General features: G+C 44.3%; 1 protein-coding gene across 1 annotated transcript in view; it reads right to left on the bottom strand.

The window, feature by feature from the left end:
* Nucleotides 1–25,094, bottom strand: part of LOC147729276 (catalase) — a 316,196-nt gene that overhangs the window by 250,746 nt on the left and 40,356 nt on the right. Inside the window, exons 2-5 of the mRNA XM_086959591.1 lie at nucleotides 14,522–14,693; nucleotides 9,785–9,895; nucleotides 9,567–9,697; nucleotides 1,576–1,680 (exon numbers count right to left, since the gene is read on the bottom strand). Of these exons, the coding sequence (XP_086815717.1) occupies nucleotides 1,576–1,680; nucleotides 9,567–9,697; nucleotides 9,785–9,895; nucleotides 14,522–14,693 (519 nt within the window). The remainder of the gene's footprint in view (nucleotides 1–1,575; nucleotides 1,681–9,566; nucleotides 9,698–9,784; nucleotides 9,896–14,521; nucleotides 14,694–25,094) is intronic.

The raw sequence follows: 25,094 nt of genomic DNA, 5'->3' as shown, positions 1-25,094 counted from the left end.
TAAAACCTGTGTACTGGTGAGTGGACAAAAAAAGACACCAGCCAGGTCCATTTTCCAGAGTGGGTTTTTACTGCCCTAAAATCTATTGGTAATAGCAGGGGAAGGCTTTCTGTTGTGACATTTGTAGGGGAGAACCTTTATGGAGAGCTTTACTGTGCCTACCAGGAAGAGACAACGTGATCCAAGTAAAGATAGCAAAATGACCTGAACACGGTGAAGGTAACCGGGATACCAGCATAAAAATGTCCCAATATATTGATTGTGCAGTAGCCACTAGTTCACCTAAGCCCGTAGGAACAGGAGGATACAAGAAACAAGAAAAAGCATGATGTGATTTACGGAGCTGCATAAATCAGCAGAAAATAATGTTGTGAGCCTACACCATCTTAGGGATAAGCCCCACCCCCCACTTCTACAGCCCAGGAAAACCAGGATGCAGACTGCAATCCACACCTAGGGTGTAATACTGGTACAACTAGTTTTAAGACCCTACCCCAATTCTAAACCACTGGAATCACCTTCATAGGTAATAAAGTTACAGAGGGATGGGCATTTACAGTTGCAGTCAGAATCTACACTTGGTCATGTCTGTATTGATGCCTACATCTGTGACACAGAACCATAAAGTTAAAAAAAATATATCATAGGACCAACCTAGATAATACAGGCACGCTCACTAGTCCTAGCCTAATCAGGCTGCTCATCTACATTGATACTGAAAAGTGTACCTAACCAGACAAATGGGACCAGGCACTGGAGTCCCAACTAACTGCACTACTAGGACACCAATTGAGCACCAGAGACTTTATCGAGTGGAATTTTAGTTTCTGGATAGTGTATTTTTTTGGGATACTTATTTTAAGATACAAGGCCAATAGGGCGTACATTTCAACCTCCAGCTCAGCCCCTCCACCTTTTTTTGGGAGGGAAATAACTTCTAATCAACTTTAGGATCGAAATGCACCCGACCTAGATCAGCCATGGGACCAATGTTATCAGATTTCCAGCATGTTATAAAAATGCTTGTGTGGATCTATCACGAAGACAATGCAGCAGAATAGTCGCAAAGGACACTATGAAAGCTGTGACAAGCAACAAATTTGTGGCAAAATACTTTGTGGCCTCCAAATGACCTATCATGATAACACAGCCCTAACTAATACAGGTTAGGTGGAGCACTGGAAGGCTTGAGCCAAGCACTAGGCTCACTTTGCACCCATCACCCTTCCATATCAAGCAGGGATTACGCAAAACAGATTTTGCAGGGATCATGTCAGAGGACTGAAAGGTCTGCAACCCGCCCCCAACTTAACAACTTAACAACACAGTTGGAAAACCCTTACACCCCATGTTACCACAACTATGCAAGGGTGACTGCCTACTCCCACCCCCAACCACAAATATCCTTTGACCTCTAGGTCCACAATTGTATACGAGTGTGTACAGAACTACTAAGCTATGAAAATAAACATTTTGAAATAACCTCCAGAATTTGCCCAACAAAACTAATAAGTTATAAAGGTTAGTAACAGGAACTGTTTTTCTGCAAACAAAACAAGCATATTAAAAACATACCTGATGCAAAGACTCAGGCCGAAGCGCCCAGAAGTCCCACACCATGTCTGGATCCTTCATGTGAGTCTGTGGGTTCCTTTTTTGTGAATGTATAAATGATGGAAACTATAAAAGAAAAATGTGTTAACAATATCACTTGTTTTGTGCATGGATATGTTTATATTTGCTGGTTAAAGGAGGCTAACAGCTACTATCCTAAGTTAAAACCTACCTTTTTCTGGACAGTTCAAGAAGGGCCTTGTTCATTGCTGAATGGAGAAGTAAAGGAATGTCTACTAGAAGAGTGTGCGATATTTGGGTTTTTGTACATTTATTTGTACATGATGGTACTGAAGTCCAGCTTCCAAAATTAGTGCCTACCTACGATTAATCCAGAATGCAGGAGGCTGAATAGCACTAACCTCTATACACCTGTACGTTACATCTGTTACCAACCACTACAAAGCTCCAGTTAGATTTGCCAAAGTCCCATTAGGAGCATGCCACTAGAATGCCAAAACAACAAACAGCTAGTAGAAGATTTCTACCTGAATACATGCAGAGTATTTAAAGGATTAACTCTCTCACCCTGCAAGGAAACAATTATTGAACACCACCATCTCATTGACCTTGAATACCAGGCATATGCCCACAACCAGACATCATATCTACTGAAAAGAAAGAAGGTGCACTAACCATTTAACTAATGCCAATTAGTGAACCAAAGCTGGAAGTACAGCATCTGGTGGGACAACAGCTAAGGGAAAAAATAAAAAAATTACAAATACATGTAAAAAACTAAATTAAAAAAAATATTTTGCAGGACGGCTTGCCATCGCTAAAATGATCACTGTAACTAAAGTTTAATTTCTTGTTCCTCAATCTTCCCATTCTGCTTATGAGTGGATTCAGGCGTAGGCTACGATCAAGCCTGGTGACACTGGCATGGTTCAAAAGGCAGCCCAGAATTGCGTGGTAGAGCAGGGCAGACTGGGTGTGCCAGATTTGCATTTATATTACAGCTGAGTTCAGGTGCATGAATACATTTTATTCTTGGCACCCTACACAGTTTATGGAGCATACTGTGATGGATCCTGCCAGCCATATTCACGAATTTGGTATTATACAGAGCGCAATCCCAGCCGTGGGTGGTAACAGACACGATTGGTTGTATGGTCTGGGCTTAGCTTGAGTTGCACCTGTGCACCTATCTGGACGTCCGGTTTACACCTTCCATACCGTTGCTCAGGAATCCTATTGCCCAGTGTGTGGATGCGTGCAATAGACTAAGGAGAATCCTGCTTACAACTATGGGAACAGTGTTCCCAGATGGCTCGTTCATTGGTCCCGAGCAGGTGTTGGGAGAAGTGAGGTGACCCTGCTCGACCGATTTACCTACTGCCGGCTCCGGGATGCTCTACGCATCTATTACATTTCATTCCCTGCGGCACCCCACCCCACCCTGCAGGCGCTTGAGAGTTTTATTCAGAACCCTACCCCGTACAAGCCGATTACCAGGCTGTACTATGAAATGCACCGTACAGCCACTGTTCGAGTCCCTACAGCCCGTCTGGATTGGGAGGTCTTGCTGGGAGTACCTATCCCTTAAGCAAAGTAGACTTTCTGCTATGCCCAGGCTAGGGCACTATTGCCCAATTATAGGTTGAGACTGATTCACTAAGTGAATTCACTAAGTTTTTGCTGTATCAAACCCCGGAGTAGCTATGCCGGCAAGGATTCATAGAATAGGTGCACTGCATGAAGTGCTCATCCCTCTGTGGAAACTACCTCCACCTGTTGTGGGACTGCCCTGGGGTTAAGAGATATTGGGAATCCGTTTTTCATGCTATTGATGAGATAACAGTTCTGCGACTTGAACACACTCCTCTTACTGTTCCATTTGGTTATATCAAAAATGTCCCCCAAGAATTTCGAAAGCTGGCTGGTCTGTTTCTCCAAAGTTAGCGCCGAGTGGCCAGTGTACTAGGTTCGCCGCATTAAGTCTCGCCTGGAGGATCGGCTGAGAGATGCGGCGTATTGCCAGAACCAGCTCGTAACCTATTGGGAATTAATGCCCCTCTAATCCCATTACAGGGATTTATGGAAACACTTCCAGGCCTACATGCAAATGAGTGAGCCAGCTGGAGGTAGTACTGATTGCAGGTGGTGGCAGTCATTTGCCAGCAGACAGGTGGCAGCTCCCTGTTGGTTGAAGGTTTACTAGGGATGGGCCCTTTGCCATCTAGGTATCATCCCATAAGTATGTGGTTTTAGGGTCAGCCCACTCTCTTCTTTCCTCTTTTTCCCTCCGTTTATTTCTCTCTTCTCACTTTTCTCTTTTGATGTCTTAAGATTATCGTTGTAGGATATGGCCCAGTGAGGCTAATTAAACTATTAGGTTTTGGGTTACTGTGACACAAACTGGTGCCTCCAGATGTATGACTTGTACCTGTCTCTGTACGATCCTTTTTCTGATTACATTGACTTTGTATCACTGTGTGATCAAACCAATAACTAAATTCTTTTTTAAAAAAATTATTTAAAAAAAATAAAAAAATAAAAGCTGCATTGTGGAGCCTGGATGCAAAGCATGGGAGTTTTTGTTATATACAAAATACGTCTACTGGTGCACTTATGGGACACCCAAAATCTTTTAAACGCTACAATGTTACCGACTTCTAAAAAGGCTCAGTGCAAGAGTCAGATGATTGGATTTTTGACCTTGCTTCAACCAGTCCGCTTAGAATCTAATTGTCCATGAATAAGGGATAGCTGGAACCATGGTGATGGAGTGCCTGAGGCATGTGAGCTAGGGAATTTATGATATCGGAGACCTCACTTCTAGATTAAGATTGAGTGCCGTCCCAGAAAAGTTGCGAATGCTATCAGCAATGCCATCATCATTTTCTAAATGCTGAATCGAAGACATTATTTGAAGGATCAATAGTGGCCTCATTAAAACTAGTAATTAGAACAAGAAAATGTACACCAGTAAGCCAAATAGAACAACCAAAGCACCACTGATTACTGTTTTTATTGAAAAGGACAATTCTTGATAGTAGAAAGTCAAAACTCTGAAGGAAACACCTTTTTGGTGTAGAATGGCTCCCAAGTAATGCAAGTTCTGCATTGAGACAAAGTTAGATGTGTTGAGAGTGATCTGAAGCCCAACTTTGTGCACCACGTTGGAAGTCGTCCTGAACTTTTGAACCTTCTGGAAGAATGGGTCTTTTATAGAACAGTGATTTGAGAATGGGGCGGATTTCTTTTTTTTTTGGGACAAGTGCAACTGTCATGTATTTGGAGCAGGCATGTAGTTAATAAAATTAAGGTGGAGAGTTAGTAATCGGCACTAAGACTTTGCGGAAACAGACATTTTGTGGCATTTTTATATGGAAGTACTAATCCTTAATATCAATTGCATACATCCAGTCTCCCAAAAGGAGGGAAAAGAAAAACCTGACACTAGCTTCTTGTAGGTTTCTACTTTTTTAATCCATTGGTTCGCTGTTTCTTTGAAGTCCAAATTGGGTCTGTAGTTTCTCTCTTTCCTGCCAGGAAGTAGAGGGAATACAGTATTTTCCTTCATAAAATGAAGGAAAGGACTGGGTTCCACTGCTTGCTTTGGTAGCAGTATCTGGAGTTCTTACTACATCAGATCCCATAAGACTGACAAATCTTTTGGCTGAGAGAGCAGGCAGAGGAGACCGAAGTTAAAAGTCGAAGCCTGAATACACAATTAACACCCACCTGTTGTGTGTCATTATGCATAACTATTGTTAGATTAGATGCCCACAACTCCTAACTAGAGTAGCCAAATAGCAGGTGGAAAAGGAATTATTGTTTGGTGCTGACCAGGCGTATCCTATGCAGCAACAGAATCTGATGCCCACACTTCACCTTGGCAGATGTAGGATAGAAGCATATAGCCAGGTAGGTATTTCCCTGGAGGTGTGCAATACTACTTCCCTGTCCCTGAAATGTGGGTAGTAGGGTACTTAGACTTGAGTATTATTTTACAGGGTGTTTCCACAACAACAATTTTCAATATGAAGTGAGAAAGGAGGAGGTCTTTATTTAAAAAATATATAAACAAATTCAGATTACACCTTTTTTGTTGACTGTGCCAATTTCTGGAAGTATTTAGAAATATCAATAGAATAAGCCTGGACAGCAAGGAATGCTTGAACACCAGTGTGGTAAAACACAGGCATTGTGTGGCAGTTTTTACCCTTACAAAGTCTAGATATTCCCCCTGAAGGGGTATCCTAGCACCCTCTCCCTCATGTGTGGGTGTTACCAATTTCTTTCTCCCACAAGAGGGGTACAAAAAGCAAAGGCTCAAGGTCTGTGGGTAGCAGAGGATATTTCTTAACACGCTGAAACGGATGGTCTAAGGCAAAAGCAGACTTTCACAAACCTGGCCATCCGTCCAAAAACAATTGAAATGAAACGCAAGTGGTAATTACGGTGAATGCAATACGTTTCTCTCTGAAGCATCTCTAGTTATGGAATAGTGGGTAGCACAAGTACAGAGCCAGAGGTATCATCTCCCCTGCAGTTTGGCTGGGATGTGAGAAAAGACCAGCCTTTGTCCTTTACAAGATAACCCAGTTTACATCTCCAGGAAGTTTCTTTCTGGCAGTCAACTTTCTGATTGGTATTTCCAGTCAGGTGTGGCAATCTTGAATGGCACAAGGGTGGGGTTGCATTTCCAAGACTTCGCAGCACAGAAAAGAAACCTGGAGAAACAGCCGGCTCAGTGTTTCCAACGGTAGACAGGAAAAACTTTTCTTGTGGATTGACAAAAAATTACAAAATGAATACCAACAATATATATGCTCCTACTAAGAGTAAATTAAGTAGCTGACTTCCTAGGACTTTGAATCGAGCCAGAAATCTCAAAAGAGAGTCAACATAAACAGAACCCTTAATAAAGCACAGTTGTGTTTGGACATACTTGTATCAGACCACAATGCTAAATAACCATAAATGAATCACTGGTGCAGTCTAGGACAGCACGCCTCCTAGATTCATTAAACGGCTTACCTATACATGGACATATTTTATTTACATTTTTAACAGGATATATCTGTATTTTTTAGACCAATGTTGTGGTTTAAAATGTTGCCTCATACATGTTCGGGTTTTCTAAAGGAACCTTCCTCAAACAAGCCAACTTGTTGTGATAACAGTGTTTTCTAGGACCCGACAATAGGAAGCAATATTCCAATCTTTGGAGTAGTTGAAGGCTCAGTTAGAGAGGTCCTCATTGAGAGAGATTAGGAAAAGATTCACGAGGGGATTAAGAGCACCTCTACCAACGCACAGTTCTAGCTCCTCCAATACAATGTGTACCTGGCTCCCAGTCAGCTGCAAACCATATATAACCGGAGCGTTCAACAGAGTGCCCCAGATGTACAGGACAGCCAGCGGACTTTCTCCACATGCTATGGAACTGCCCAGATATCGATGAGCACTGGCAGACCATTCTTTTGACACTTAATACTGTCACAGGGTGGGAGGTCCCTAGGAAACCAATACAGTGACTGTTCCGCAAGAAAAAGAAGCTAAGTAGAAGGTACAAGGTTCTGGGGTTGTTGCTGGACAACCCCAGAACCTTGGATGGATGTCCCCCAAACGCCCGAAGATTGAGGACTGGTTGAGAGACATGGCTGAATGGATTAAAGCAGAGGGATGTCATATGAAAACAACCTGACAGAGTGAGTGACGACATGAGGGTCTGGACGGCAATGCTTGCGGAATTATGGAAGCGGACAGATGTGTTACCTCCGTAGATGACAGGTGATATATGATACACAGAGTCGTAATCTTACAACACAAGAAGTCATGGGAGACGGGTAATCCAGTATGCATGCTGCACCTCTACACTGTTGTGAAGCATGGTCATCTAGGTACTCCCCAGGAGTAAGATAGTTTGGCGTTGCATGTACCAGGTCAAGGTCAACTAAGCCCAGGGTGTGAAAGGGAGGGAGAATGGTAATAAACTGTATATATGTTCAAGATGCTGGGACGATATTCTGCTCCCTCTGTAGAAATGTATACAAATGTTTTTTTGTCTTTGAAATGCCAATTAAAAACATATTTTAAAAAAATCCAATCTTACTAAATATCAAAGACGGTCTAGTAGCCGCCACATGTTAAAAACTATAGCTGTGGATGGTAAAGAGTCAGAGAAAGGTATTTGAGAGGATGTGGACTCTGGATGAACAAGAGGTCATCATGAAGTAAAGTCAGCATAAGTATAAGTGCATAAAATTACGGGAAATTAAGTCAAAAAATGAATTTTCCAAATGGGAGGGAATGGCCAAAACAAATATTCTTCACCGTAAACTCTGTCGAATTAGTATACACTTTTAGGCAGTTTCTAAGCTGTTCCAATTTTGACAAATATAGGAGCAAAGGCACTTGGAGATCAAATAATTGCTCAATAGAGGAAAGTAAGGAAATCAGGATAACAACCCAGATCTTCTAATGTAACAGTGGAATATTTGACTTTTACACACCCCGGCTAGATCCAAACAGAACAAGGAGGTCTGTTTCAAAACGCTAAAGCAAAGAGACAATTGCAAGGCATAAGATATAAACATGAAATTTCTAGTGTGTACTCCAACTACAACAAAGCCAATCATGTTGGATTATGTATAATAAATAACGGTCCTGAAGCTACAGTAACATATAGAACTTTACTTCAACGGAGGAATATACACTGATGTGTCGTTATGATATTTACAGCCATTACCTTTATCGTCTCTAGCTAACAAATGGGACGGGAGGAGCCCGGAGCTTGGTCGGAAAGGCTGCATCTAAAAGTTGGCTCTATCCAATCTGGAGGAGCCACACTCTGAGAATAAAACATCGGAGCTTCCAGCTGCTACCTAGACCATACGCCAGCTGATAAGATGAGCCGTGGCAGGATGACTCTGCCCCACCTTGGCTCCTATCCAAAAAAGGAGGGTAGGCTTGAAGAGGAGAGGAAATAGGCCTTGTGCTAAATATTATGGCAGCAACTAAGCACAGAGAATCATCCGGGCCTGTGGAACTTGTCAGCAGTGGCAGGCTAACAGGCAGTGAACTATGGGGATTGGTGCAGTCACAACAAGTGCGGAGTGCACCAATCTGCAGTGTCTCCTCTATCCTGTACCATTTAAGAAACGAGACAGAAGCCTGTCAAAACAAGAAAACACGCCATGAATAAAGGTTTCAGAACTTCGTTCTGTCAGCTTCGACTCCAGAGATGAAAGTCGGTGGAAAGAAAGGAGGGGGAGAATGTTGGAAGGCTATCAGACAGTGTTTGATAGGCCTATATACAGACAGGGTCACTGTATACAGTTTGGTATGTCAACTTTGTTGTGGGTGTTTAACTCAAAGGTGTGCCATGCAGAAGGTGTACCAATTGCTCCCCTTTAAGCTGGGAGCACTCCTCAGCTCTGTAAAACTTCTCCAAATGTTATCCAATGTCAGAAGGCAACTTGTAGCTGTTCAAAAGTGGATCAGTGACTCATGCGAGAAAAATATGCACTACAGCTTGCAGGCACTCTTTTAAGAGTTTCAGTTTGCCTCACTATTATCACGCAAATTCAATAGTTGCCCCATAATTGCAGAAGGACAATGCTAAAAATATTTTTTTCAATGAGTGGATCTCGGTCAACAATTTTCAGTTCATAGACAACGTGACATCACTAAACAACATTGTTCAAACAAGGGCAAACCCAAAAAGCTGTCACTCCCCCAGAGGCCATAATAATATTCCAGAATGTTTGCACTCTCCAGACTGGATGGTTCTCAACAACAGATCACCCTAAAGTCCCACGTGTGTCAGCACCTCTTTCCTGCAGTGAACCTTTATTCAGAATATTAGACCTCTTAAAGAACTCAAGGAATCGTAAAGCAATCCCTTTGAAGTAGGAGGCCACCACAAGAAAACAAATATGTTGTTGTAACAGCATAAACATCAAGATAAATGTTTTGTGAACAGCTCAGAGACTTACTAGCATTGCATCCCTAATGAAGAAGACAGGAGTGTTGTTTCCAGTCAAATCCCAATTTCCCTCTTCTGTGTATAATTTCACAGCAAATCCACGGGGGTCACGGACGGTGTCAGCGGAGCCAGATTCACCGGCTATGATAATGCAGGGGGAAAAAAAAGTAACAATTCAATTTCATCCCAACATAAAAAGAACTCCAAATTACAGAACAGAAACCTTACCAACAGTAGAGAATCGAACCGCGAGTGGAGTCCTTTTTCCAATGTGCTCAAACACCTTGGCCTTTGAGTAGTTTGTAATGTCATGGGTGACTTCAAAGTAGCCAAAGGCACCTAGAAAGGAAAATCATTTCTCACTTTATTGACTCAAACAACAAGCATTTGCAATGCAATGGTCTCGGCATCATTAATGGTAGAGCTATTGGCATTGCTCATGACATTTTTTTTTCTTTAAATCACAAATAAATGGCATTGTCATTAACATTGCCAATACACAGCACCCTTTCTCACTGCTCCATCAGGATTCAAGCAAGCCGGGCCGAAGACGGCTGAAATGCCAGAAACCGGTCCCCGGTAGCTTGTCTCCTTTCTGGTGAAGAATTGGCTTGGTAGTTTAGTCTGCCCTGTTCCCATGATGCACTGGGCCAGGGACAGACTGATTTGCATATAGCCAGGTTCTGAGCTGGGATGGGGCAGTGAGATAAATAACGGTGATGGATCAAGCCCTGATCTTTGGACTGGGTAAGAGTGGTCTGCTTAATTCAGACACTCTGTTCATCACCACCCCCTTTTCTAAAAAGACCTAAAACCAAGCAGCAAGTTGCGTCCCGGATTCCAGTGTAGGCCAAAAGAAATAGCCCAAATGAGATGTGACACAGTGCCTCATCAAAGACTCGGCAAATGCTTTAAGAAAAATGACACTAGATCCCAGATTCGGTCAGAACAGTTAACACTCGAGGAAGGAAAAAAAGTATTTTAAAACAAGAAACACCACCGAGGGGGGTCATGGCTTGGCGCCGATGAAGATGGCGCCTTAAGACAGGAGCTCCACCAGAGTCGCGACAAAAGCCCCTAAATATCTGCATATTTTCTGTTGCAGACGAGGCTACCATCATTGCAGTACCTGCGGAGCGCATGCCGCACTGAATGATATGCAGATTGTATGCTTTTGCCCTCGCCTCCTCTCCTAATCACGGCGCTCTCCGAGGTAAGGCCAAAGCGAGACACGGTGGAAGTAGGTGCACTAGAATACACACCTCGCCCAAGTGTAGATCCACGGGAGGAAATAGGACAAGCTGCTCGCAGGAGTGACTCCAATTGATACCGCCACTCCCTATATACCTTACCCGGAGGCCACTGATCTGAGGTGGTCCACAAACAAAGCCGGCGGCTCCAGGAGGGACGAAGACCTGCCTGGCTCCCGTCATCGGGTGCCCCCTCTCCTTCCCACCTGACTTCGGAGCGGCGTGGCGAACCCTGCACCACCAAGACAAAGCAGCCACCGTAATAGGGGTAAGGAATCGCATTCACCCCTCCCCGATCAACCCACCCTTTACCCTGGGCAGCAGTGCGACCCGGCTGCCGCCCACTGAACTGGAGGCCCACACGGGTTCAGGGACCGGGCAGACCTCTTGCAAGGCGCTTTCCAGGCGAGATAAAACCAAGGCGGACACAGGCAGTATTAGACAAAGTGCTCCACATTAACAAGCACCGCCAACTGGGGACCAGTGGCTTTGGTGTCCCACCCCACTTATTACAAAAAACCTCGGGACTGAGCCAACATTGTGAGAGTTGGGAATCAGTGCTACACTGGGGCTGGAGCCTCGACGATCTCGCAGCCTTGAGACTTGGAACTAGTGATCACCGCCCCTATGCCGGGGGCAAGCTCCGGACCAGTAAAGTACCCAATGCCCAACTACTGCCAAGGCCAAACCATTGTGAATCACAGTCATTTACAAAACACAGAGGGTCGTTCCGCCGGATGCTGGGCACCTGCTACACTATCGGCTCCTAGCATGGGGATAACTTCTGGGACTGCCTGATTCTGCTGGAACAGCCCAACCAAGGGGACCATACCTCAGATAATTAATACGCCACAGTGGCTGCTATAAACACTCCTAACCACCGGCATCTTCTGTGGGGTCAGTCCTCACGCGAACGATCTGCTCCTGATACGCAGTTACTTAACCTTTCCCCATGATGAAACCCAAGTGAGGTCCCCCGGTACAGACTAACAAGCTGGACGAGTCCTGAATAAGATACTTGTACCATTAAATGACGAGACGATGAGCCCGCCCCCCCCTCCCCCCTAGCTACGCGGCTGGCCCCGTGTTTATTTCCTCTGCGGGGCTGTGGAGGAAGCACAAAGCACGCCCCCTTCTGCGTGACCCTCCTATGATGGGCTGGCTGAGAATGAAAGTCTTACCATTGTTGCTACGGCGCGCGCACTCCTGAAAACGAAAGCTATGGTGGGGGCGGGACTTCCGCCTTGTGCGCGAAGCCCGCACCCACGAGTGTCTGGCCCGAGGAGCAGTGGTTGAGGCTGCAGATCTCCGGAGTGGCGGTAAGTGCCCTTACTTGTAGAGGGGGGGGGGGGTGCGCTTGTGTGTGTATATGTATGTGTGCGATGGGGGGCCTTGGTGCACGTGTGTGTGTGCTTGTGCGCGCGGGGGCAAAGGAGAGAGCGGACGAGGCACTGGGAGGCATGCGAAGGGGGGGCGAGAGTGCCGGGATAGTGGGCAATTGAGGAACATCAGCGATGTGAAGAGTGGGGAGCGCTGAAAAATGGTTGATCACCGGAGTAGTAACGGCATAAGGGGCCCGTTGCTGGAGAGTTTTTAAAAGTTGCGCATCTGTCGGCGGGGGGGGGGGGCGGGGTGGGGGCGAGCGGGCGGCTCCCGTATTGGTGGGGATGTGTGTGTCTGTGTGCATGCGTGTGTGTATGCGTGTATGCGCAGGCGTGTTTGAAGCTTCTCAGGAGACAGTGGCTGAGCGCGCGGCCCGCGGCAATCGCCTCAACAGGAAATGCGCGCGGCCAGGACTGTCTCCTGGGAAGCACGCTCGGTGACATAAGATCTCGGCGGAGACGCGCGTCTTTAGCCGAGACCTAAAAAACGAGAAGGGGAGTTAGTTGAAAATTAAAAAGTAGCATTACTGTTCATGAGTACTAAACAAAAACATGAAAGGGCCATGGTACTTTGAATGGATGCATTTGGGTTGGAGAGGTGTTAGCAGCTATCTTAGACGGCATCATAAAGAAATACAACATTATCAACACATGACGAGGGTAAGATGGAGGAACTTAAGACTGCCACAGTGCCTTCCAACAGAGTAGGTGGAAAACAACATAGCAAGAGAGCAATTGAAGTTCGGAAGCACGATGAGAATGAGGGGAGACTCTTCAGGAATGCCGGAGAGAAAGAAACATGGTTTTCAAAATGAGCCTACAATCCTGTTTCTAGGCAGGAGTAGCAACGGAGACATTAGGTGTGCTAGGGGTCAGAAAAAGCTTGTGGGCACAAAGATTAGAGGTTATGTGATACACCTAGCTAAGAGCAACACAACAGAGTGTAAGAAACAGCACGCTTGGGGAGGGGTGGAAAAACTTAACGATCCGGTCGAGATAAGAGTACCCAACTGATGTATTGTGACGAGATCTGAGAGGAAAAATTATATGTACAGAATTCTTTGACAACAGTGTTAATGAGTGTGCCTACTCTACACCCCCTCAACCACCCAACCTTCTCTACCAACTTCATCTGGCTTAGAGAAAAGTGGAAGAATAGGACCAAGTTCATAGGGAATAATATGAGAAACGGCACAGATAATGAATGAAAAATATCTGTATTTATTTCCTTGCACAGAGAGAGACAGCTTGCTTTCGAGGTACGAAAGAAAGTTATTTTTCTTTGTTGACCTACGTGTATACTAGTGGTCTTCTAGCTTACAGCTGCGTTTAATAATAAACAGATGTTATCAAAATAATATGTGCCTCATACAAAAAGGCTACGCTACACTAGCCTGGAGAAAACGTTTTTCTAACCTACCTATCAGGGTCTTATCACTACAATTTTCACTCTCAATCTAGGGTAGTTAATAACATACAAGTCTCAACAGGAAGTAGCTTAACACGAATTATTACAGAGCAAAATAAATTACAAACGTACAGAGAAGAATTCGGAGAAACACCAAGGTTGACTATCGCAGTTTGTATTCAAGCATGGGTGCAGTTATTCATTTTAGACAGCAATATCAGTAACCCTTGTACATAAGTGTAATCAGCAAAAAAGTGCACATATAGTACTCGTGAAAAAATGCACAGTGCATGTGAGGCACGTGACAGTGAAGTTAAACAATGAGAAGGCGTAAAGTTAAAAATTGTACAGAACATATGAAAACTGAGGAAACTATTTTACAGAGACTTGTTATGTGCGAGAAGTTGCAAGTATGCGGAGATTTGTTATGTACAAGCAATACGGATATTGCTGTCTGAAATTAATTTCTCTACCAATGCTTGAATACAGACCGCAATATTAAATCTTGGTGCTTCTCGCATTTCTCTTCTTTGCAATTTTTTTTTCTGTGTAATCATTTGTCTTTAGAATACTATCTGTTGAGACATTGTTGTATGGTATTACAATCACCCAGAACTCAACTGGGTTTACGGGCTTATCCGGTTAAGCTTTCTGTTCTTCTGGGGATGGTGAGGATGGTGGCAGTATTTTACTTAGGGTCCACCCCTTTGGAAAATAGGTTCTTTAAGCCCAGCAACTAGCAGGACATTTTAAAATACCTTAAAAAGAAACACACAAAAATGAAAACAGATGAAAACAATTTCCTACCCACCCCCCAAACCATGTGGAGACCATTGTCGCAAAGCGCAAGGTCCTGAAGATACTGAATAACCTCACTGATAAAAGCAGAAAAAAAGCCCAAGTAAAAAAATAGGTTATAACTTACCTGCCCCTTTGGCGTGCACAACCCTCTCTGGGATCCTCTCCCGGTCGAAGTGGGCCATCTCATCTGCAAAAACAACATCTTGAACCAGAAGGGGACCTCGTGGCCCTGCAGTCAAAACATTCAGCTTATCAGCAACCGGAACACCGGCCCCTGTTGTAAGGCAGTCAGGTGCCTATTTAAAAAAAAAAACAAATACTATTTTAAACCAATAGTAAGTCTGCAATTCTTTATGAAGAGGCACCTAAAATGTGTGCATTTGTCAGACAAGTTTGTAAACTAACTACGTGCTGCGAGCTTTAAGAAATGGTCAGTAGAAGATTGATCCATAATTGTGCATAGTGCAACAGAATGGAAAATGAAACCTTGGCTAATAAGGTATTGATGATACATGTTGCTCAAATACCAGGTCAGATGGACAAAATCGACCCAATAAAACAGTACTTAACGTTCTTATCCCCAGCTATTTTGCCATCACACTCCTACTTCTGCATGTTAGAATGGGGGTTAAATGTGCGATTTCAACAAGTTATAAAACTGCATGATTTCTTCCATTTCACCTAGAAACTCAAAATAGTGAACTCAAATCCCTATGCAAACACTGGGAAAACATTCTGCAGGTTAAAACCTGCGGCTGAAGTAAGTGTATGAAATGGCTTGCAATGTCAGGAGATAGATGGATTAACAAAATAAAAATAAATAGTCCTCTGCAACTGATTTTCTACACCTTGGCTGATAAGAACAGTTGCTACCACAAAAGCACAATATACCAATTGACATATCCGCAAGATGTATGGGATCTCTATCTTCCAAACTGCTGAACCAAGCTTTAATCAATGCAAACAATTAGGGGTCAGCGTTTGGAGAACGCTGCGCTGGAGATATGTAATGGCTCTCCTAATATGTTCAAAGTGAGCTTCCAATTGTCTGAAGGTGGCTTAGAAAAATGTTAATTGAATCTGTTTGCAAAGACTGTACTACAAACCTTGCTTGGTATATTCCTACTTCCTTCCCCTCTGGTTAACATGAGCAGCTGGACACCAGTTTCTGCGTAACACTGTACTCTATAAATATCATTAAGAATACCAACAATAATTACAACAACGTTACCTTAGACAAATAAACGTATCAAGCGACACCACTATGGGGAGTTAGACAGGAATGTAATACAATTGGCCAGGTTATGCTATCAGTTGCTAGTTTCACACCTTAATATACAGAAAAAAATGTCAACTCATTTGTGTTTCTACATTTGCCACTAACAGTAACTAATCTGGTAATACTATCAACAGACGCAAATGCATGCTTCTATTGAAAGCATGGATTTTGAGCTACTTACTTTACGTACAACAAAGAAAAAAAACATCCATCTAGTCACAGTTTATCCACAAACAAAATCTCAGCCAACTAGCACCAATTCCTTGGTGCTTCCCTCCCTATCTTAAACAACTTAAGAGTGCAGGAGTTGAAATGTGTGCAATTTGACATTCAACACCATAATCTCAGTAAAGCACACCTATTCTAACACTGCCATGGTTATTTAATGCATCTGGTGTCCTTATAATCTCATCTACAAAAGGTCAAAACATACATAGTTGAAGACACAATGTAAGAATACTGCATTTATGGAATCTTCTGATACAATGTGCCAAAGAAGCTTAAGTCTCAACATAACTCTACCAAATTGAGTGAAAAATGTGTTGAGATTTCTTTAAAAAAACAATCTATGTATAGTTGCTGAGACATGAATGAATGAATGCATACATTTATAAAGCGCAAAGTTCCCTCGAAGGAGCATCTTGGCGCTAGCAGAAATGCTTCAAGAGGTCTTAGTATACAACAGCGTGGAGTCAAATTAAAGAAGAGGGTCAGATGAGAGAGAGCACCATGTTATCTGGGGCAGCAAAGATCCATGTTTTTAGCGGTTTTCTGAACATAGGTTCTGATTGTGCCAATCTCAGCTGGAGAGGATTCAGAAAAGGGGGTGGTGATGAACAGAGTGTCTGAATTAAGCAGACCACTCTTACCCAGTCCAAAGATCAGGGCTTGATCCATCACCGTTATTTAGCTCACTGCACCATCCCCGCTCAGAACCTGGCTATATGCAAATTAGTCTGTCCCTGGCCCAGTGCATCATGGGAACAGGGCAGACCAAACTACCAAGCCAATTCTTCACCAGAAAGGAGACAAGCTTCCGAGGACCGGTTTCTGGCATTTCAGCCGTCGTCGGCCCGGCTTGCTTGAATCCTGATGGTGCAGTGAGCAAAGGACTCATGTCTGAGTATACCCTGCCACACCTATAGTGGCCAAAAACGATTCAGAAAAGGGGGTGGTGATGAACAGAGTGTCTGAATTAAGCAGACCACTCTTACCCAGTCCAAAGATCAGGGCTTGATCCATCACCGTTATTTAGCTCACTGCACCATCCCAGCTCAGAACCTGGCTATATGCAAATGAGTCTGTCCCTGGCCCAGTGCATCATGGGAACAGGGCAGACCAACCTACCAAGCAAATTCTTCACCAGAAAGGAGACAAGCTTCCGGGGACCGGTTTCTGGCATTTCAGCCGTCGTCGGCCCGGCTTGCTTGAATCCTGATGGTGCAGTGAGCAATTGCTCATTGCACCATCAGGATTCAAGCAAGCCGGGCCGATGACGGCTGTAATGCTAGAAACCGGTCCCCGGAAGCTTGTTTCCTTCCCAGTAAAAGAATTGGCTTGGTAGTTTGGTCTGCCCTGTTCCCATGATGCACTGGGACAGGGACAGACTAATTTGCATGTAGCCAGGTTCTGAGCTGGGATGGTGCAGTGAGCTAAAAAACGGTGATGGATCAAGCCCTGATCTGTTGACTGGGTAGGAGTATTCTGCTTAATTCAGAAACTCTGTCCATCACCACCCCCTTTTCTGAATAATCTCAGCTGGAGAGGCAGAGTGTTCCAGGCTTTGGTTCCTAGTACAGCTATGGTTTTGCCCCCCTTTCGTTTGCAAACGAAAGCTAGGGGCTGCAGGAAGATATCTGAAGATGACCGCAAAAGGCGTTGTGTTGAATAGGGGCGTATTCTAGACCAAAAACATGTCGGCCCTGATGCCTTTATGGACTAATATGTGATTGTTAATACTTTAAACAGGATCCTGTTAAGAACTGGCAACCAGTGCAGGCGTTGGAGTACGGCCGCTGAAGGAGATCCCCCGGGAAGCCGGCGCACATACCTGGCTGCCGCATTCTGGACCACCTGTAGCTTTTTCAGTACAGCTTTATTTACTCCTGCATACAGGCTGTTGCAGTAGTCCAAGCGAGATAAAACCTGTGCAACAGCTACTGCCTTCCTAGCATTCATAGGAAGTAAATCTAGGAACTTTCTCAAGATCTTTATGGTATGGAAGCACATACCTGCCACTGCAAGTGCTTGCTTGTGGAAAGATAGAGTGGGATCAAACTTAATCCCCTAGTTCCACACTGTATACGCAGTATTTGGGGGTGGAACCATATTTGCAGGTCCCCACTGACTGGGCATGAAGAGATTAGCTTTCCCAAACAGCATGATTTCTGTTTTTTGGCTGTAACATTTCAGATGATTAAGTTTCATCTAATTCATGGCTGCCGTTAGGCAGCGATGACATTTCTCCGCCGCCACAGTGGAACTCTTGTCTAAGGTGAGAATGATCTGTGTGTCATCTGCGTATGCAATGGCTTCAACACCAAAATAGTCCATTACAATGAGCAGTGGGGTCATATAGAGATTGAATAAGGTCGGGCTTAAGGGTGAGCCCTGCGGCACCCTTGATGATAGCTGTTTTTCTATGGACTTGTGACATCCACGAGTAACTATATTGCGCTGTTTTCTAGAAAAGATGAAAACCAGACGAGCGCCTATTGGTAATGCCACTTGTTGCAAGCCTATCTCTCAGAATATCATGAGAGACAGTGTCAAACGCGTCCAATAAATCCAATAGAATAAGTACTGCATCCTTGCCCTGATCTAGGGCAAACTTTAGAGGTTCCGTAGTATGTAGCAGCACTGATTCTGTTAAATGTCCAAGTCCGAAACCAGATTGTTTTGGATGTAAAATATTTTCTTTTTGCAAAAAATCGTTTAGTTGCTTATTAGCCAGCTTCTCCACTATTTTACTCAGACACAGTACTAATGAAATTGGTCTGAGATAGGAAAGGGTGGCAGGGTATGCGATTTTGTTTTTTTGTAGGGGTTTTACCGCCACGATACTCCAATTATCTGGTACGCTAGATGATTCAAATAAGGAGTTGTTTATTTGATTCATAGTTGGATTTATAATATTCACAATTTCATGTAGTACTCTTGGAGGGCAGGAGGTAAAGGGTGTACCAGACTTAGAGGCGAGAATGGCTTGCCTAGACTGTTCCATACTGATCTCTTCAAAATAAGGGAATTCTCCTCTCGTCCCTAAGGAAAGTGGTGTACTAGCCGAGGGAGTAATCTCTATAAAATCTTTCCTCAATTCAATGATTTTATTCTCAAAGAATTCTGAAATTTGATCACAGAAACCTTGTGATGGCTGAATTTCCTGGTCTAATATTTTTGGGTTCATATAGGATTTCACAATCTTAAAAAATATTTTCAGATTTGCTGCTCCCTGGCAGATTTGGTTAGAATAGTATGACTTCTTTTGCACTTTTTTTGATGATGGTATTGTCTAAGAGCTGCTCTACAGGAAAGAAGGACCACTAAGTTATAGTTCCTTCTCCAAATTCTCTCCAATTTCCTGCATTGGCATTGTAGATCCTTTAAGCAGGTGGTAAACCAAGATGCAGATTCTTTGTTAATGGTGCCCTTCCTAGGGCAAGCAATTGGTGCTAATGTACCAGCTAGGGAGGTCATCCACTCATTAAACCGATCGTTGTTGAACGAGGGGTTGCCTGTGAAGGTGGGTTATCCGCTTCGGCCATAGTCAGAAGCTCAGGATTGTTAAGCAGGTTATTCCACTTGCGCCTCCCTACAGTACCAGGTTGTCCTTGCAACCTGTAGCAACAAAGGATGGTTTGGGTCTGCCTACCATTTCCTTTAAAAGAAAGGAACAACGTAATGCAATGATAGTTATAAGTGTAGCAGAGGTTGCTTTTATTCATTCCAGGTTAGCTTGGATAGTATTTTACCAATGAGTGGATGGCACTGTATTAATCCTATGCTTAAAGACTTAGCTGTAGAAATGGTAAAATGCTTTGTCCCTCTCTAGTTTGGAGTGGATGGCACAATGCTAATCTTATGCTTAAAAACTGTGCTAGACAATAGAGATTTGAGGTGAGCAGATTCAGAGTGTCGCTGGTGTTGTAGCATGTTCGATACAGAAGCAGCTCTCAACCTAAACATGGGACCTACTCAGAGTCCCCTGCTGCTTTTTTGCATATTTATGTGTGTGCATGTAGAAGAGTGCCTCTTTTTGACATGGTCACCCCCACTTTTTGCCCGTTATTTGAGGTGATTTTGACTATAGGTACACTGGGTTCCTGCTAACAAGGTCCCCAGAGAGAGAACTCTTTCCCAAATCTGTCCAATTGTACCCCCAATTGCCAATAACTTTAGCACCCTCTGTAAGTGCCTAGTAAATAGTAACCCTGGTACCTAGTGCCTTAGATACTGAGGAGGGTCCCTAAAGGCTGCCACACATATTGTGCCACATTAAGGGACCCCCTCATCCAAATCATGCAGACTGCCATTGAAGGTTGTGTGTCTTGGTGAAAACATGATGACTTCACTGAAACCAGGAATGTTTGGTATCAAACGTCTCGTATTAATAACCCCACACTGATTACAGTGTTGGATTTATTACTGCATGACCAAAAGGGCACCTTAGAGGTGCCCACCTGAAAACCTACTAATTATCAGTTCACTCATTGACTGGTCTTAGCCTGCCTGCCATCACAGACTAGTTGCGTATCACCAGGGGTGTGGGCCTTTGCTTTCAGGAGGTCAGGTACAAAGCCTACTCGGGCACAGGGTGTTTACACTCGCTCGCACAGGATGACCCGAGAATTAGTATTCCAAGGCAGGGAGCTTCACAGAAACCTCTGCCTTTGTTATTCAAATCTAACTACCCACACAGGAGAGGCTGCTGACCTCCCCTCTGTTCAGGGCACCTTTGGCACCTGGACAGGTGGGAAAATTAGTTGAGAGGCGTGTTCACCCTCAGGCTAGTTCCACCCCTAGGGTGGGCTAACTGAAGTGAAGACAAAATGTCAGATTCTGCCATCTTTGTGATGGCAAACTTAGGCACTCTGGGACAGGGTCATATAGAGGGCGTAATGCACCCAGGGGTAAGATGCCGATTGACTACTACCCTACTCTCCCCTAACGCTCCTAAAACGACTATTTAGGGAAGCGTCTGGCACACCCAAATTGGATCCTGCCAACCTAAAAGAAGGACTGAAGAGCAGAGAAAAGCAAGAACTGTGGAAGAAGCAAATGACTTGGCTCCAATCCTGCCAGCCTGTTCGCGACAATTGCACCAAAGTAAACTATGCTGTAAGCTGCTGTGCCTGCAAACGTTTGGGAGGACTTCCAGGGCTTCTGTCCAGACTCAGGAATTCAAGAGGACCAGCAGAGCTGCTTCTCTGCACCCTGCAGGTACCACAGAAAGAACTGCGAGTACTGCGGATGCGTAAATCAGACACCGGTCAGCAGCACTAAATCTGTAACTCTAATCACGAGTTGACGTGGGCCAACGGTGCCAGCATGGTCCTCCAGAGAAGAAGACCACCTTGGGTTAGCCAAGAGGTGACTGCTAGACGACGCCTGCAGCCTCTTTGTGCAGCCCCAGACATCAAGTGATTTGGCTGTGAAAAACTAGATGCCTCTAGACACCTCTTCACCCGTCACCCCTGACCCATGTGGTAGTGGCCCATAGGTGTCCCCACGTCCCGGATCATCGTGAAATGGTGCACCCTTGTTGGTTGAGCCTAGCTAGTTTCCCAGTTCAAACAAAGCCTCTTTCCAACTGACCAATACCCATTGACTAACACTGGGCACCGACGACGTAACATACCTCTGCATCCAAACGCCCAAGAACCTCCCAAGGTGACCTGTAGGTTTAGCCCTGGACCTTGCCCCATACTTCCTTTAAGTCCACATTGGTTCAGTAAGTCACTGCGGAGTTTCCAAAGACAGTACATGTTTTTCCTCCTAGGATTACATTGGGGGACCCAACACTGAAAAGCACCTCTGCACCCGGCCGACCCAGTGCTGCCAGAGTGCACCGGGTGGTGTCGCCTGGGACTTTGCACCCATACTTATCTTAAGTCGAGGAGATTAATCAATCTGTGAACTAACTGTATGTAGTATTGGTTTTTCCTCCATAAGATAAAATTGCATTAAGTGTCAAATTTTGAAAACTAAAAGTAGTTCTCTCTCGAAACGCACTTAACTGATCGCATTGATTCTGGTGCCGGATATATATATATCAAGACTAAAAAAATCCTAAAAATGTTACTAGGCTTGCAGGTCTAGTAACTTGAAAAATCTCCTTGACGTGACTGTAACGTACTTGACCTTTGTCTGTGAAAGTGGAGCAAATGTGACAAGATAACAAGAATTAAAGGCATCTATACTGCTCAATTACTTTGTGAGCAATATAAATGTCTTTAGATCTTGTCACATTTGCTCCATTTTCGGAGACCAAGGTCAAAAGTTAATAAATATGGCTCACCAGGAGATTGGATTTTGAGAGAGGGGGGGGGGGGGGGGGGGGGTATGTATTTTTTTAATTAATTGGTGTGGATCTCCTTATTGAGTCATGCGCATCATTTATTAACTATGTGTGAATTTGCAGATGTCCTCTCTGATAAGGCTAAGGCTGCTCAACCCAGGTGCTCTTGCTAGAACCCCTGTCCACTTACAATAGAATACCTGTACTCTTTCCACAGTATACCTATTTTTGGTATACTGTATAAAAAAACAGCTTCCTACAATATGAACACAAATATATTTATAATATACACCGTATGACCAAAATCAATTGATGAATATAAACAGGAGATTCATTGCCCATAAACTGTTTTTTAAACATATATTTCACTGTCACAACTGTTTACACTCTTATGAGAGAGTACAGAGAAACTATAGTTACTGCTATGAATGGCCTGACTCAAGTCCCCAACTGTAATACAAGATACCCTTATTTTCCTGTAAACATAAAGGTTTTGGACAGTGAGTATCAAGGAAACTCACTGAAAATAAAAAAAGATCATGCTAAAGAGACATGATTAGCTATCCATATCACTCACCTATCATATCATCTTTGCCATAAAGGCACTACATAACTTTCTAAAAACTACATTTTAAGAGCGGTTTGGTTCTGCTCTAAAACTAAACAGTCACTTACATTTACCAGTTATAGTACGTCACAACTATTAGGCCCCTAAATAGACTGCTCATTTTCTAAAACATTACATCGTAGATAACAACAACAGCTCTTCACCTCTAACGGATGCTGAATACCAGTACACACAAAGCAAAGAATTTAGTCGAAATTCACCTATCCTCAAAAGGCTTCTTCCTCGTTCACGATTAATGACGTCCGGGTCACCAAGTTCAAGTTCAGTCATTTGTATAGAGCGCTACTCACCCAGAGGGTCTCAAGGCGCTTGAGTGAGGGTGGGTGCTTAAGTGAATCATTTATCGAATAGCCAGGTTTTTAGCTGCTTTCTGAAGGAGAGGTGGTTCTGTGTGAGGCGGAGGTGAGTGGGGAGGGAATTCCAGGTTTTGGCCGCTAAATAGGAGAAAGATCTTCCTCCCATGGTGGATCTATTGTTGCGCGGGATTGTGGCGAGGGCTTGATTGGATGAACGTAGTTGGCGGGTGGGTGTGTAGAAGGATAGTCGTTTGTTGAGGCATTCGGGTCCTAGGACGTAGAGGGCCTTGTGTGCGTGGGTGAGGAGACGGAAAGTTATTCTTTTGTTGACGGGAAGCCAGTGGAGATCTTTCAGATGACCGGAAATGTGAGCTTGACGGGGGATGTCCAGTATGTATCTGGCTGAGGCGTTTTGGATGCGCTGGAGTTTTTTCTGTAGTTTGGCTGTGGTTCCGGCGTAGTGGGTGTTTCCATAATCTAGTCGGCTGGTGACTAGTGCGTGGGTGACTGTCTTTCTTGTTTCGTTGGGGATCCAGCGGAAGATTTTTTTGAGCATGCGTAGGATGTTGAAGCATGATGAAGAGACGGCGTTGACTTGTCTGCTCATCGATAGGGAGGAGTCTAGGATGAAGCCCAGGTTACGTGCATGATCTGTAGGTATGGGTGCTGTGCCCAGAGCCGGTGGCCAACATGAGTCATCCCATGCAGAGGGGAATGATCCTAATATGAGGACTTCCGTTTTGTCCGAGTTTAGTTTTAAACGACTGTTCTTCATCCATTCGGATACTTCTTTCATTCCTTCGTGTAGACTGGTTTTGGCGGTGTTAGGATCTTTGGTGAGGGAGAGGATTAGCTGGGTGTCGTCAGCATAGGAGGTGATGTTGAGGTTGTGTTGACGCACGATGGATGCGAGAGGACTCATGTACACATTGAAGAGGGTGGGACTGAGTGGTGATCCTTGTGGTGCGCCGCAGATGACTTCAGTTGCCTCTGATTTGAATAGGGGGAGGCAGACTCTCTGGGTTCTTCCGGCGAGGAACGAGATGATCCAGTCCAACGCTTTTCCTTGTATTCCGATGTTGCGGAGGCGTTCTATGAGGGTGTTATGACAGACTGTCGAAGGCGGCGGAGAGGTCAAGTAGGATGAGGGCAACTGTTTCTCCGTTTTCCAGTAGCGTTCGGATGTCGTCTGTAGCAGCGATGAGGGCGGTTTCGGTGCTGTGTTTGGCTCGGAAGCCGGACTGTGAGGGGTCAAGTGAATTGTTGGATTCAAGGAATGCGGCGAGCTGACTATTGACGGCTTTCTCGATGACTTTGGCCGGGAAGGGGAGGAGTGAGATGGGGCGGTAGTTCTTAAGTTCAGAGGGGTCCGCTGTGGGTTTCTTCAGAAGGGCGCTGAGTTCGGCATGTTTCCAGCTTTCTGGGAAGGTAGCAGAGTTGAAGGAGCAGTTGATGACATCGCAAAGATGGGTTGCGATGATGGAGTCTGCTTTGTTGAAAATGTGGTGGGGACATGGTTCGGTTGGCGATCCTGAGTGGATGGAGTTCATCAGGCGGATGGTGTCTTCAGTCGTTTTTAAGTCAAAGCCGACGAGTTTTTAAGCCCAGGGCTTGAAACACCTCAAAATTACCTATGCTTGAGTTAAGAAGTTAAGGACCAATAAACAGGCCTTTAAATGTTTTTATCTTGTCAATTTTGTCAAAGATAGAACTCAAATGTAAGGCTCAGTCTCCCAGGGTGCTTAGGGGCAGATGTATCAAGCCTTTTGCGACACAAAGGCCGAAATTCGCAGAATTTCTGCCTTTGCAAATCGCAAAAGGTCTTTTTGCATGTTTTGGCATACATCAAGAATTCGCAAAATAAGAAATAGCAAACATTTGCAAATCCTTATTTTGCCATAGCATTTAAGGAATCGCAATTTTGCGATTCCTTAAATGCTATGTAGGTAGCATTTTTGAATTGCGATTTTTGTTTAA

This window comes from Lissotriton vulgaris, chromosome 2_2 (assembly GCF_964263255.1).
Source record: "Lissotriton vulgaris chromosome 2_2, aLisVul1.2, whole genome shotgun sequence".
NCBI lineage: Eukaryota > Metazoa > Chordata > Amphibia > Caudata > Salamandridae > Lissotriton > Lissotriton vulgaris.
This window is presented reverse-complemented; position numbering and strand designations above follow the sequence as displayed.